General features: G+C 31.5%; 1 protein-coding gene across 1 annotated transcript; it reads right to left on the minus strand.

Annotated features, from left to right (window-relative positions):
- Positions 1-8071: 8071 nt before the first annotated feature.
- Positions 8072-12295, minus strand: LOC143628664 (nudix hydrolase 13, mitochondrial-like). Its single transcript, XM_077098192.1, has 5 exons — positions 12180-12295; positions 9557-9653; positions 9375-9458; positions 9123-9272; positions 8072-8317 (listed from the first exon to the last, which is right to left on the minus strand). The coding sequence occupies exons 1-5, from the start codon at positions 12251-12253 to the stop codon at positions 8072-8074; spliced, it is 651 nt and encodes a 216-aa protein (XP_076954307.1). The 5' UTR covers positions 12254-12295.
- Positions 12296-16865: the final 4570 nt, after the last annotated feature.

The raw sequence follows: 16865 nt of genomic DNA on the forward strand, positions 1-16865 counted from the left end.
AAATATGTTATTGGATTCTAGAATCTATTTACTTGTAGTTTGACTTAAAAAAGTTGGTTTTTATGCGTAGAGAAATGGAGTTTTCTTCATAAGTAAGATGTGCACTTTGGAAAATAACATGATATGATTCTGGCACCGGGTATCCCATGTATGACATCACCTTGATTGGTCTTACCCAAGCTGTTGAGAAGGTAATTCCTTCATTCTTACATTATGTGCTGAGATTCTTGGCATGGGTGACACTGACTACTATGCGGTTTATCAACAACTGCAAACACACATCATGCACATATGGTATGTTTCCTCCTAATTCTGTTGGCATCGCCTGGCTATCTTATTCTCTTTTTTGGTAGCTGGTATGTTTCTTCATGTCGTAACTCATAATAGTATGTATAAACACAAGCATAGTGAAACTAAAATGGTTATGTTTGTTTGCAGTGGTGATTGTTGTGCAGATAGGTGTTTTTAAATGGTGATTATGCTGTTGGTTAAACTTCTGCGGAAGTGTAAGCTTGATTAGATCGTGCTCGTGATCAGAACAATAGATTTGGTTATTACTATTTTCTTGGCCCGGTATACTTTGTTGTGTGGTTCACCCTGCAATGAGTCAAGAAAACCAATAAAGCTTTCACAAGTGATAGTGGAAGGCCGACTGACTGGCTCAGTTTGTTTCTTTAAGTGATCCTTATAAACAAAACAAACTCTTTGTCATGTCTCTTCCTTCACCTTTTATGAACCAACGCTGCTGATTAGGGGTGTTCATGGTTCGGTTCGAAACCGTCCAAACCGGCCATCGGTTCGGTTTTATGGTTCGGTCGGTCGGTTTCAAAAATTACAAACCATAGCGAACGGTCTGGTTTATGGTTTGTATATAAAACCAACCGTATAAAACCAGGCCGTATAATTTGATTAGTTTTACATTTCTGTATATTTTATATTATATGCAATATTTGTATTTAATACAAAATTTTAATGTGTATAATATATGCATATTAACTAAATACTAATTTAATTTTATTGCGTAACTTTAGTTTATTTTCATATACAGTTTAAAAGGTGAGTTTGGATTACACTTGAAGTTTGGAATTTGGATAGCATTTAAGCAGCAGCCCATACCTTTACTTTTATGCATTTGGCTACTTATGTTGTTTTGTTTTCCTGTTTTTCGGACATCTTGTGTAGTTGTGTTTAAACGTGATTGCGGACGAATGGTATTTAACTATGCTAAAATATTTGCAAATTATTCACACCCCAACAAGCCCAAACCATAAAACCAAACCGTTATTAACGGTTTGGTTCGGTTCGGTTTAAATGTTCAACGGTTTGGTTTTGGTTTAAAAGAATCAAAAATCGTTACTAACACTTTGGTTCACAGTTTAACCCAAAAATCGTGAAAACTGGACCGTGAATACCCCTACCGTTGATGATGACTATTAACTTACATGTTAGATAATAAAATATGATCTGACACAGATTTATAATAAAGATATTTAATTCTTTTCTAATAAACAGTCAACTTAAAACTAGCTCCCAAGGGTTAATACTTTGTCTTCCTAGATGGCCATATTTGTCTTCGTTTAACTTAAACCAATTAAGTAAACAAACACCAATGTATGCAAAAATAATTTCTTGTTTATGTGCATTTAAAAAAAAAAATGAGGTGTTCCTGATGCGCCAAACAAACACAAGTATACATAAACTCAATACCAGACCAAACTTTAATCTTAGTGACTAACAAACAAAAAAGACAAAAAAAAGGGTAGAAGTAAAAAAGAAATAATAATAATAATAATAATAATAATAATAATGATAATAAGAAAGATCCGTTAGCTTTCTTTCATTCTAATTTGCATCGAAGCAAAAACATTCATTTAGCTAGACTTTACGCGTTGTTAAGAAATTATTTTTGACTTGGCGGTTATCAAACGTTTTGATTTGCAGTTTAGACCTAGACCTACCTAAGAAAAGATCTACCATAAAACTCGGTTGTGTCAAAAAGGCATTTGGTTCAATGGCAATGGTAAATTGTCATCAATCAAGTGATAACGGTTCAAATCTCATTGTAGATTTGTAGTTCTGAGAGAAGTCCATTGAGGGAGCTTAAACAAACGCAGGAACTCGAGAACCATTACTTTTACATACAAAAAACTAATAAAAAAAACTCATGTAAAAAGCGTTTAATAAAAAACCTTTAATTTGAAAAAAACAATTTACTTTTTAACTATTTTTTATAAAGTTTTTTTTTATTAAAATGGTTTCAGATTTGTTTATATAAAAAAAAAACAAAATTGATTGTGTAAAAATAATTTTTTTATACATAAAAATGAGTATTCTATAACTTTTTTTTAACATATAAAACACTTCTGTTTCCTTAATTTACATCATGTAAAAAAGGTTACACTGAAATTGGGGCTGTAAGTCGCCATGTTAGTAAGGCTCCAACCTAAGTGAGTTGGCCGATATAAAAGCGTATGCAAATAATGGCTCTTATTACTTTCAACAAAAAGTAATAAAACTAACAACTTTAATATCGGACATAATAACTTTAATCTTAGTGACTAATAAACAGAAAAGACAAAAAAGACAAAAAGAAAAAGAAATAATAAAATAATCATAATCATAAGAAGAAGAAGAAAGGCCCATTAGCTTTCTTTCATTCTAAACCAATAGCACATAATCTAAGAAAAACCCATTCTATTGACATCAACTCATCAAGTAGTTTGATTCAACTTTGCGCCAAAAAACATTCATTCAGCTGGACTTTACGCATTGTTAAGAAATTATTTTTGGCTTGGCGGTTATCGAACATTTTGATTTGCAGTTTAGACCTAGACCTACCTAAGAAAAGATCTACCATGAAAATTGGGTTGTGCCAAAAAGGCATTTGGTTCAATGGCATTGGTGAATTGTCATCAATCAAGTAATGACGGTTCAAATCTCATTGTAGATTTGTAGTTCTGAGAGAGGTTCATTCATGGATCTTAAAAAACCATTACTTTTTCATGTAAAAAACTAATAAAAAAACTCATGTAGAAGCGCTTAATAAAAAAAACATTTATTTTTGTAAAAATAAATTACTTTTTAACTATTGTTTATAAAGTTTTTTTTTATTAAAACGGTTTCAGATGTGTTTATATAAAAAAAAACAAAATTGATTATGTAAAAATAATTTTTTTATACGTAAAAATGAGTATTCTGTAACTTTTTTTACATATAAAACACTTGTGTTTCCCTAATTTACATCCAGTAAAAAAAAGTTAAATTGAAATTGGGGTTGTAGGCCGGCATATTAAAAACGCTCCAATCTAAGTGTGTTGCCTGATGTAAAAGCGTATGCAAACAATGGCTCTTATTACTTTCAACAACAAAAAAAAATTTCCACAATGCATTGTTGCTACTTTCGAAGAATTTACAACCAAAAAATCATAGTGCTCAGACTGTGGCACACTACAATCTATCTGCTTACTTCAGCATACCCAAATCCTATATATGTCAAATATTGGCGTTCCAATATCATGCGAGGCAAATCCTTGTGAGGTCTATATTCTTACAACTCCTAATGGCCTCGTACATTTATGTTTTCGAAATAATGGAAACTTAGTCAACTGGAACCCTAACAAGCGCACATACAATTCTACCTACCACAACCACTATAGCCATTTTCAACCACACGATCTGACACTATTGGATTGCACTTACAATATTCAAATGAGTATACCCTACTACATGTAACATGTACCAAGGAGAAACAAAATTATACAAGTACTCATTAAAACCAGGGCCCCTGGATAGTTGGAACCCTAAACGAATATCAACTAGGAACAAAGGACCATGGATGGGAGAGCAGAACGTTAACAGATGATGGTTGGGTAAAGTTAGTTATTATTATATATTAATTAGTTATATTTAGGTAATAAATGAATGAACATTGGTACTTCAAGCATTATCATGTGTTTTCAGGACATTGGAAGTTATGGAGCTTAAACGAGCTAATTCAGAGCCATCCAGATGAAGATTAAGCAAGCCTCGAGATGATGGAAGCATGGGGAAACATGTATTGAGGGTTAAGAAGGATTCGGGAAAGGATTGGATGAGAAACTTGAAGCCGAAGTAAAAACTGAACAAGATGGGTTACCAGGAAAGTGTCTTTTAGTAAAAAACGGGCATATCTTGGCCTAGAAAATGAGTTACGAGACCCATAATATATCAATTTCATGTTTCTCGATGAGACGAATCTGAATATGAAGTCAGTTGCATATTCACAATACGCAAAGATGCTGAACATGCATCTTCGCGATACGCGAAGATGCTTAAAGTCGGCAAAAGTTAGGGTTTTTACTATATAAATGATTTTTCGACCCTATTTCGGATATTACGACTTCCAGAGGTAAAAAAGGAGTTCTAGGGCGATTTTCCATCATTCCAAAGCTTCCGGTTTGTCCTAAGATCTTATGTTCATCAAGATAAGTACTTTAACGATTATGTCGATGTCCGGCTAATCGTGTGTGTTTGTTCTAGGCTAAGGTTTTGTGTGAAGTACTGTTTTGATCAGATTCTAATGCTTAATGGTTATAGCTTGATTGAATTTATATGATTTGTCTTGCTTAATTAGTTATTTGGTTGATTAAAGGTTGTGTTTGTGATTATTGATTTGTGTAACGTTTGTTTGGTTGTTCATCAACATTTAGGGTTAGGCTCTTGTGTCCTTGAACTATAATCATCAAACCTTATCATTGAGTTAATTATCCTAGACATAGAATTGGTAATTGTGGTGTCAGGGTTCATTTGTGTCAACAATTCGGTTAGAGTATCGTTTGTCATCATAAATCAAACCATAAGACTAGCAATTATTATAAAACCAAAGACTAAAGAATCTGTGATTGACGTATGAAACACATAACCCGAACCTAGAATGAATACTTTTTAATTAATATTGTTTACAATCTTTTCAAGTAATTGTTTAGTTTTAATTAATTAATATTTATCTAAAAACTGCTTGACATCGTCTGTCCGCTTAGGCTAATTCGCTTAGGTTAAATAATTAGTTATAAATTAAATAAACTTGCACTTTCCTTGAGTCCCTGAGGAGACGATCTTACTTACCCGTACTAGTTTATAGGTATTTAAGTCTTAAAATTAATTGTTTGAGTAGACTGCGACAGCCTATGTCAACAGAGTTATGTGTTTTATTGTCAAACCTACATATTAACGGCGACATGTTCTGTTGTTTGCTTTTGATACTCACACCAAGACTATAGCAACCCCATAAAGATTTTATTTTCATACAAACTTTTAATTTGTAGCTTTATCATACCCTTTATTTAGTTCATGAAAACTTAGACTTTGTAACTCTATTGTCTTTTTTATGAATTTTATCATAGTAAACTGGAATTTGTAGCTTTATCATCCACTTTATTTTAACCATTCGAAATTCGATTTATAACTTTATATCAACTTTATCAATAGTTTGCATTTGACAACTTGTGAGTGGTCAAACAATCTGTCATACTACTTTTATCGGAATAATATAGTGGGAACTTGTACGATCTATTTTATGATTTTATCGTATGGGATTGGAATTCGTAGATTTATCATACGTGTTATTTTAACCACCCGAAATTGTAATTTGTAACTTAATAATCCAATTTATTGCTAGTTAGGGTTAAACAACTTGTGGCTGCCAAAGCCTTAGCATAGTATTTTTTTTATCTGAATAATATAGTTGGTTACATGGATTTTGATCCCGTACAGTGCCAAAATTATTTATACAATATTTTTTTGGACAACCCTAACATCTTTAGTTTAATTTCAACACCTCTAACCGAATGTGGAACCACTACATTCTTGACGATTTTTTGTCTCTAACACAGTGATAATAGGGTATAACTATGCCAATTGTTTGGGTACACTTTATGGCCACTGTCAACAGTGAAAAAAAAATTATATTATCCTTTTTTATTAAAACGTAAGTGTATTTTCCTTTTATCATTTTTTGTTTAATCTAAATTTACATTAACAACTTATCTAACGTTACAGAGACAAAAAATCGCTGCTATGATCCCCTAACAATTAGTACACTTACACAATAAAAAAAATCCTCTAGAAATTGTTTGTGTTGTACATGTTCATGTTAAAAGTTTTACATACGAGGACTTTCCAAAGAATGAACAATATCTAATGATTTACGACGGTTTAAAAATTGTTATCGTTCAACAAACGAAACTCATTCCATTCATCTATGACATGCTAAAGGGGTTTAACTTATATCCGTCGCTTTATTCTATTAGGGAACTCACCCATGAAAGAAGGAACCTCAAACTAATTGTTGGTACATAGACATAAATGAAATTTAAATCATGCTATCACAAATGCATACTACGTAAACACGCATACATCTAACAAATAAAATGTTGTGCTTCTTATATAGATGTTGTAGGGAAAATAATAGCCGGGGAATTTGTAAAACATCAATGCAAGTTTGAATTGTTCCTGCAAGATGTCACGTAAGTTCTTACTTAGACACAAAAAATAGCATCATATAGTGTCATTACTAAACCTTCATTGTTTTGTAAAAAAAAAATAAAACAATGCATGTGTACAACGGTCACATGATACATATGGTTTTGTATGTCAACAAACATATTAACCGGTTCAACACATTTTTGGCAATGCTACACAAAAACGAGTCATACCATTACACCTCCGCTTGGGTGTATTTCACAATGCAAAAGCAGTTCTTTATGATAACATGTTATTATTACCTGTACTATACATTTTTTTGCAGTTATGAATGATTAACGTCTTATTAATATTACATCTTTTGCTATTTGTAGATTTTGGTTTCTTTTCATATACACAAATCATGTACATATATAATGAAGCCGTCAACTTCATACAGGCTAAATCATATACAGTTGATGTGTAGGCATGGAATCAACGTACTAGACATACACTTATAAGCGCAATACAAAATACAATGGCTATTTTTCAGTGGAAGGAATAGTATGTTTAAAACCAAGAATGGGTTAGCTAATGATACATAACTAAATTAAATCTAACATTGGTTGCGAAACCCGATCCAACATAACCGTTTTAAAAGGTCATACAGTTATGCCTTGAGACATGCTTATTCTTTTGTTTTTAATACAAAAGGTTTTTAGACAACCCAAATTTTAACCAAGTAAGCCCATATAAAAGACTGTTTAAACCTAACAAAATACTCCTTCTACTTAAGGTCCAAAAACAATTTCGTCTTCGGCCCAAAAGTTTTTTGCTTTCTCGGAGCCGGCCCTGGAGTTACTATTCATCATTTCATTAAATTATTGTGAGTGTATAAAAACGAGAAATATAAAATATAATAAATAATTATTTGTGAGTAAGATAAAGATAAAAATGGTGAATTAGTTGTTAGATATATTAAATGAGTATTAAATTTTGAATTTTAGTTAAATTATAGGGTAAAAAATGATGGATAAAATTTGAATGCTTGTATAACATTTTCTACATATCTATCGGATAATTTTATATGGTTTGCATGATGTGTGAAAAAGTTTTTACGAGCTCGCATCGACTGCCATACATAATAAGTATACGACCTAAAAGCCTTGAAGTTTTGCGACAATCATGTGCCATGCAGCTTCTTATATTTTGAACTATTAGTTTAATCTTGCGGAACCTTCTTATAGCAGTAAGTCATTTTGAGGATGTTTGGGATTACTGATACTAGTAACTTATCCCAAAATCGAATAAGACCAGCTTATTCCAAACAATTTATTTCACAAACAATAAGCTTATAAACAACTTTGATAAGCGATCGCAGACACCCTTTTTAGATTGTCATTTGCAAAAAAGCCATCGAAATACCCAACAACGGACGAGTACAATTCACTCATTTCACACATGTACAACTTTGGTTGAGTTTCAAACACAAGATTCTGCCATACATGATCATCCTGCAACCTCCAATGAGCTATATATACATCTCTATCTCTAAAAATGACCAACGCGAACAATACACAATTTGAAAGGCGGTTTTTTTACTGGTTTGTAAACAAGAAATATAATACAAAAACTACCATAAAATGCTAGCAGGAACCATTATGCCATATGTACCCCTAGATTCATTAACATGGCAATTGTTTGACATTAGTTGAGAATCTTCATCTTCTTTTGTCATTGGCTTGTCTTCTTTGTTGACATTTTTTGGAATTTCATCTTCCCTCCTGTTTTCCCCCTTTTCTATCACTTTTACAAATTCTTTTAGTGCGTTTCGCATCCAGTCGTACCGACATAATGCAAATGCTTCTTTGATCACCACCTGTGACATGACTCCGATGTAAATCCTTTCATCCAATCATTAAAGAATACAGACATTGTTGAACAAACCCTAAGGACTTACGCCGAATTCTCACATAAGTTTCTTGACTTCATTTATACAAGATTAAATCACTTAATTTGTATAAATTCAAAGAAAAAGTCCTCAAAACTTTATTCTTTTTAACAAGGGTTAATGTCATTAAAAAACCAATATGCTATCTTGTTTTTTTCACAAAAAAAGTCATTTAACCTATTGATCAACTTGTAAAATTACATGAAAAAGTCACTAAACTAATGTTTTTAGTATAAACTGGTCTATAACGCACACGCTTGTGAATCTTTATTTTAAATAATGATTTTTGAAGTCTTAAACTGGCCAAAATTTGTGATAAAAGGTCACACGTTTTAAAGTTAACCAATATAAGACCTAACATATCATTATTTATATAAAATTCAAAAGTACATGCATTTCAGACAAGTTTAGGGACTTTAATATAGGGAAAAAAAACTATTTGGTGGCCTTTTCGTGTACTTTTTACAAGTCGAGGGACTTTAATATGTTAAAATTAGGTTGAGTTACTTTTTCACGAAAAATAAGAAAAATATTGTTTTTTTATGGTATTAACCCTTTTAACAAATATGCTCTTTTAGAGAAGATTCATTTTGCAACAATTTATGTGCAAATTTAGAGAAGGTTATTCAGCATTTTCCCCTCAAGGATAACTTCATATGTAACACCTTAAGGTTTATTATAAGTTGTTCACGCTTTGCATCGATATAGGACCGGGTTGTTGCATCACACTTACCCATTTTCTGTTGCGGTTATTTTTTTCTGGCCATGTTTCAAGCTCTTCGGTCACTTGTAATGCAAACATGTATCCCTTGCATCCCCCTTCTTGACTACAAGCTTCTTGTTTACTCTTACTTCTAAACTCCCACACTCCAAGACTATCTCCCTGCATGCCAAAAAAGCATCTTATGTGAACTGAATAATTAGATTAAATTATTAAATAATATATATTATTAGCAAGAACTATAATGTAGCATAAACAACCTACTTGAAGAATTCCTCTTACTCCAGCTTCCTCTAAAGCTTCACGACACGCGGCTTCTTCAACAGTCTCATCACTCTCCCACCCACCCTGAGTATTATTAAAAAGCGGGATTATTTATTACACCGTGTATACATTGTTTTTAATAAAAAGTAGTCACATTGAAAAATAATCAGAAAAATAAGTACCTTTGGGAATACCATGTCATCACGGTTCGGTGAAGAGACCATCAGTACTTCTATTCTGTTCTCGTCTTTCGTCTTGTCCTGTCTGTATGGAATACACCTGTTGTATAGATGCCACATTAAAATATAGAACATAAGTTAACATACACAAGCTATAATAACATATGCACATATAGCCAATTAAAATTTCTATTTTGCTTGTCTAAGTTAACAATTTCAAAATAAAATAAAATAATTAAAAAAAATGCCTGGTTTGTCCTATGCTAGAGAATTTACTTCTTTGTGCTGTAGTTATCTACATAAGTCAATAATTAACTATTGTTAATTCTTCTTGCCTCAATAATAGAAGTGGGCACTTCTATTACGGCCCGCGTTGTCATTCTAAAGATTATTGTAGAAAATTAGTGGTCCAAATTTCTTGGATAAGGTAGTTTAAACTGTTTTCTTTATGGTTTTTAGCAATGAAAAGATATAATACAATCAAAGATGACAAATTTTCACATAAATTGTTTAAATTGATCTATCTCCTGTTATTAACACAACTAACTAAAAGTTGTTATTTTCTTTAATACCAGATGCTCGGGCTCAAAGTTAAATGAGCCGGCTCAGCATGCTTATCTTAACAAGATGAAATTCTGAGCTCAAGTTCGGCTCGTAAAAAGCTGGAGCCAGCTCGTTATTTCTATCTTCTTTTTTATTCTATACTTCTTGATACATATAAAAAAGCAAAAAGTAATATTTATAACATACACATAATGCATAATGCAGACTTTATAAACTTCAGAATTATGATTTATATATAGTAAAACTTAGGTTATAACTCTAGGTTATTTTTTTGTGCATATTAAAACTTGGGCTTTAATCTAAACGAGCCAAATGAATGAGTCACGTGCCAGCTTACGAGTGAGCTTACCTTGGGCTCGTTTAATTTCGAGCGAGCATTGAGCCCGAGCTTTTTAGATAACCCTACTTATATATATAATAAAGAATGAACTTCAATCAACTTAGTCAACGTCTGCAATGCACTAACTTTAATGATAACTGCAGCATTTCTAAGAAGGCATTCCCTTAACAAGTTGCAATAATTAAACAAACAAGGCTTATAAGATCTCATTTTTTCCATGCTATTAGTGGCCAGCATTATAAAATTAACTAAGCTTTCTTGTCTGTTTGTCTAAGTTAACAATTATTACTGAATTTAAATACTTCCCGTGTTTTGTCCCGTTCTAGAGCAAAAACTCTTTTTGGCTACAGTTGGTCATGACCCACGATTTCCTTGTAGAAATCCTAATGAGCACTTGTAGAATATTAGTGCATGTTTGCCATTGCGTTTTGAAATTGATAATAATTTGTCTATTTGATTACTGACAGATCAAATAGCCCGTTTTTGAAATTCAGTTCAGGAAAACATGAAACAAAACTGATTCTTATTATCTGATTATTAATAGTTCATTTCATATGTAACCACTATCCCATATTGCATAATCACTTTCATTTCTATATGCTTAATATCCCCTAAAAGACGTAACGACACACAATCCAGCATACGGGCCATATAGGACATGTGACAGATAGCCAGATAGGAAAATAACCATATGGGTCGTATGAGGGGCAAATCATACGGCCCACATGATGTGACCCCGTATGGTGTGGCAGGCACGTTGGTGTATAATATTGCGGATTGTGTTTCTATAGCAGGACCCCCTTATTCTTTACCAGACATCAGTACAACAAATACAGTCCAAAACAATGAGAAGGCTTAACATGACTTAAAGTACAAATGTGATTAAAGCTATCAATAATTGTGGGGCATGAACACAAAACTGCAACGTGCTCAATCTCTGACCTTTAATATTAACAGTACGGATATTTAGTTATTTGCTACACAACAATTAGGGCCGTAAACGAACCGAACCGAATCGGACGAGACATTGTTTGTGTTCGTCCGTTAAGCTTTTGTCGGACAAAAGAACAGTTCATGAACACTTTACTGAACAAAATTTCATGTTTGTGTTTGTTCGTTAAGGAATTGAGTTTGTTCGTTTTCGCTTGTGTCCGTTCTTAATTTTGTAAAGGGACGCTTACAAACACAACGAGCGTAACCGGACTTAAACGGACATAAACAAGCACAAAGGAACGTATATTCATCATTTGAGAATAATAATCACTAAATCAACACAAAAATCCGGAAGCACACCACATAATATCCAAAAAAAGCTTAACACAGTAATCATAAACATAATTATTTTTAAATAGTAATAGTTAAAAAAAACAAACAAATAAATATATAGGCAAAATTAGCAATAGTAAAATTCTAATTCTACCAAACGAACATATACATCGTAACCGAAGAGATGCAAACAAACGCAACAATGCGAACATAAACGAACACATTACTGGACATTCACGAACACAATTAAACATACACACCTCGAACGAAACTCTTTGTTCGTATATTTAACGGACGACGTAACAACAATTATTTTAATTTCTAAATAAAACAGTAATGCAATTTAAAGACAATATAAGCAAACAGTCAATGCTAAAACTGAGCGAATTAAAACATATATATCCCAAACAAATCGAGTTGAATTCAATTATGCAATTAGGTCAGAGAAATGAATACCCTGAAACAAGTCGAAGACTATTATCGTAACGTTGAAGATGACGACCGGTTCTGGCTACAATTGATGACGACATGATAATAAATAATAATTTGTAAAATCAATCCATGGCGGTTAATTGAGAATCAGAATGAATAACTGAAAGGCAAATGGTGCAATTTGCGAATTAGAGCGAAGGCAAAATTAGGGATGATAAAGATGATGAAATTCTTAACGGGTTTTACGGGGAACCGTTTATTATTTTTGGAAGTGAACTCCCTCCCTCCATTCTTATTATTATTATTATTATTATTATTATTATTATTTATTATGTGAGCATTTTGATGATGATGGTTTGTCCATATCACACTCCCTAAGTTTTTATTTCCCACTTAGCTTGAGAGAGTTTTATGACGCAGTATGTCAACCGTGTATGTATGATAATTTTGACGTTTCATGTCATCAAGTGTTATTATAGGAAAACCTTCATACCTTACTTTCATGACATTTGAGCCTGATGCCAATTGTTGATATAACACAAATAATCATGCGTTTACTTGAGTCAACCCCTACCAAAGGATATATATATGCATGCGCATAGTGGTGGACCCAGAAAAAATTTTAAAATGGTAGAAAGTGGGTTAATTACAAAATTTTATTAGAGTCGATCGGAATTTTAACATGTATATGTTTTTAAAAAAATCACAGGGGTCGGCTGACACCTCCACCTTCGATGAGGTGTAGGTCCACCATTGCATACACACTTGCTAGACATGCATTTATTACATGACATAATATTATTATTATTGTATTTTAATTAGTGTAATATATGTTACATGTTGTCAACTTGTTTAATTGTTAGGGCCAAGGAGGTGTTTGGGATTCCTTATTTTTATCTTTTTATGACTTATTCATAAATCATAAGTTACAACTTTATGACTTATGAAACTTTACCACTCACATATTAAGCAATCATAAACACCTTTTTAATTTTTCAATAAGTTATAAGTTATAAGAAGACAAAAATAAGAAATCCTAAACACTCCTTACTTCTGAATTAATTACATCTTTTAAAGCACATGAAGTTGTTTTGACCTATTTTTTTAAGTAAAACTTTGATTTGTCATTAAAATAAAAAAACGATTGCATTATTTTTCCTCAAAACCAGGGGTTTATGTCTTTTTATGCAACTTAGAAGAGTTTTGATGCAAGACAATTTCCTTTACCCAATATATTTAATCTATTTGATACGAAATAGTAATATTTTTTTTTGGTTTTCTATACTGCAGTTACATATAAGTAAGTGGTATCATGTACCGTATCGTACGTATCAACACCAAACCGAGCATTTTCGATATTAGTATTGGTGACAAAATTTTAAGAAAAAAGGATCGGGAAATTTGGAATCGGTATCGGTATGGTTTCATAGCTATCATTTTCGATATTAGTATTGATAACACTTTGTCTTTCTAAAGGGTAGGAGTTCAAATCCCGTATGTAACAAAAAATAATAATAATAAAAGCGTCATTAAAAAAACTGTGTTTATTGTGGTAATGTTTGCATAGCTATCATTTCTTCAACATCTCATTAATGTGAGTAGCACAGTGAGGAGTGTGTCATCAAACACCATGATTTATCAGGTCGTATGCACTTAAAAATATGACCGTCAAATAATATAAAAAAAAACAGTATGCTATAATGACCAAACAGACTAGCATATTTTTAATTTTGCATGGCCTTAATCCTTTTAAATTTTTTTCTTTCATACTTTGTCTCTACACCATCTATAATTGGTCCAAACCTTGATTATTAGACTATAATTTAAGTTGTTTAGATCAGAAGTAACCCTAAAATATTAATTAAAAAATGTGTAACAAGTTAAAATGATGTATTTCCCGGTCATAAATAGTGTCTATTAAACACACCAAGGCCAATTCATACTCAACAACCCATTCCACACACCTTCACATTCATGATTCATGTACCAAGAACCCAACAAGAGGTTGAAACATGCACTTGTCTTCTTCCATTGTTGTTAGCATAGCCAGACATTCAAAGAATCTTTATCTTCATGACTAAAATCATTCAAATAATATTGGTTATTTAAGCTCTATTTATGATTTATATATGTTAAACTTTAGTGTTTAGTTTATCCGTCTTTATCATTTTCATATGCATACCGCATACGTGTCTCAATACTTGTTTATAAGACATCTACCTGAATACTAATAAACAAAAAATAATATGAAGATGTATCCTAATCATATTCAATTCTAACTTTAATTTCTATCATATTTTCTAATCTCCACTCTTCTTAATCCATGTTATTTATGGGCCATTGATCCAATTAGTATAACCCATTAGTTGTAGCCCGTATAAAAAAAGTATTTAATGTAATTTAAATCACACTAACTTTTATTATCTCATCACATCTAATTTTACTATTAAATATATAAAGTTTGACATGTTTTTTTAAAAAGCATATAAACCGTTGAATATCTATAATAAAGTTTATCAAATATTGAATTATTTAATCAGTTAAGTAATGATTTATGAATTATTATTCGTATAATAATTAGTGAGCTATGTTTATAATAGATATTTAATTATATATGTACTTCAAATTATGTTGAATAAATACAATATTTATAATCTTACAATCTGTAAAACACTATTTAACTTGCATTTGTATTGATCATATAAAACATCTTTAATATGTTTATGTGATCACCAATATTCAATTTTATGCCACCTTAAAACAATATTTCAATCATAGGAAAATGTAAAATTTAAATATGTAGCATTTGAAGTGTGTGTGTGATAATATTAAAATTAATCTATATATTCAAAAGAAAATCCCTAAATTACATATGATTAAATACCTAAATTTCTTTGACAAATCTCGTGTTCAAAAGCTAGTTTCTAGAATAAAACCCCGTATAGGGCTATACGGGACGTATATGGTCCCATATACCCCTCCGTATAGTCCTATACACGGCGTATAGGGACCCTTATAGCCCCTCGTATAGACCTATACGGGGTGCATAGAGAGTATCTGGGTATCTCTAGTAGAACCCTTTTTGATATTGTCTTTTTCCTAATGTTTTATTTAAAAAAAATAAATGAGTACCATATATTTCTATCAGATAATTTCATCACTAACAAACAAACATACCTAGTAGTATATCGCTAAAAAAGTAGGGGGGGTTTTGACTTTTGAGAGGGTAAGAGACCCCCCCCCCCCCCCTCCGCTATTAGACATTCACAATTCGTCAATCAAATTTAGAAAGTGGTGTTTTTATAATATAGGAAGTGGTTTAGGGTATTGTTGGTGAAAAATAGAGAAAATTCAATAATTTTTCTGTATATTTAAAATGTTCCTGTAGCGCCCTTGTCAATAATTATTATTTAATTAAGAATGAGAGAAATGAGTTGTATTTTAGTATAATTTTATATTTAAAGATAAGAGAAGGCGAGGACGAAAATAATTTCTTTACTAAAACGTCAATTCATTGCATTTAAACCGAAAACGATTGAAAATATCTTATTTGCTACCGTATTTTTATAATAACAAAATATGTAAAATTAAAACTTCGTATTAATTTGACTAAAACAATGTCCACATCAACCCATAAGTCATAACGCACACAACCAGGTTCATGAGATGCTGGTAGGTCAATTATGTTCATATATCGACAAGGTATTTTGGGTGAAGAATAGAGAAATTACAGTGCTGTAGCGTCATTGTCATTAATTATTATTTAATTTAGAATGAGAGAAAATGTGTTTTATTTTAGTGCAATTTTGGATTTGAAGATAAGTGAAGGCGCTGATGAAAATAATTTCTTTACTAAAACGTCAATTCATTGCGTTTAAACCGAAAACGATTGAAAATATCTGATTTGATATTGTATGTTTTTTTTATAATAACAAAATATGTAAAGTTAAAAGTTCGTATTAATTTGACTAAAACAGTGTCCACATCAACCCATAAGTTACAGTGCTGTAGCGTCATTGTCATTAATTATTATGTTCATATATCGACAAGGTATTTTGGGTGAAGAATAGAGAAATTACAGTGCTGTAGCGTCATTGTCATTAATTATTATTTAATTTAGAATGAGAGAAAATGTGTTTTATTTTAGTGCAATTTTGGATTTGAAGATAAGTGAAGGCGCTGATGAAAATAATTTCTTTACTAAAACGTCAATTCATTGCGTTTAAACCGAAAACGATTGAAAATATCTGATTTGATATTGTATGTTTTTTTTATAATAACAAAATATGTAAAGTTAAAAGTTCGTATTAATTTGACTAAAACAATGTCCACATCAACCCATAAGTTACAGTGCTGTAGCGTCATTGTCATTAATTATTATGTTCATATATCGACAAGGTATTTTGGGTGAAGAATAGAGAAATTACAGTGCTGTAGCGTCATTGTCATTAATTATTATTTAATTTAGAATGAGAGAAAATGTGTTTTATTTTAGTGCAATTTTGGATTTGAAGATAAGTGAAGGCGCTGATGGAAATAATTTCTTTACTAAAACGTCAATTCATTGCGTTTAAACCGAAAACGATTGAAAATATCTGATTTGATATTGTATGTTTTTTTTATAATAACAAAATATGTAAAGTTAAAAGTTCGTATTAATTTGACTAAAACAATGTCCACATCAACCCATAAGTTACAGTGCTGTAGCGT

The sequence above is a fragment of the Bidens hawaiensis genome, unplaced genomic scaffold, assembly GCF_021521415.1.
Source record: "Bidens hawaiensis isolate Kalapana, Puna unplaced genomic scaffold, B.hawaiensis_p1.1 tig00005061_1, whole genome shotgun sequence".
In the NCBI taxonomy this organism is placed as follows: Eukaryota; Viridiplantae; Streptophyta; class Magnoliopsida; order Asterales; family Asteraceae; genus Bidens; species Bidens hawaiensis.

What these genes read in the sequence shown, in the direction of transcription:
- LOC143628664 (XM_077098192.1), bottom strand. Translation starts at nt 12,253, where the DNA reads ATGTCGTCATCAATTGTAGCCAGAACCGGTCGTCATCTTCAACGTTAC. An exon ending in AGTCTTCGACTTGTTTCAGG is followed by an intron (nt 9,654 to 12,179) that starts GTATTCATTTCT and finishes TCTATACAACAG; the next exon opens with GTGTATTCCATACAGACAGG. An exon ending in ATGACATGGTATTCCCAAAG is followed by an intron (nt 9,459 to 9,556) that starts GTACTTATTTTT and finishes AATAATACTCAG; the next exon opens with GGTGGGTGGGAGAGTGATGA.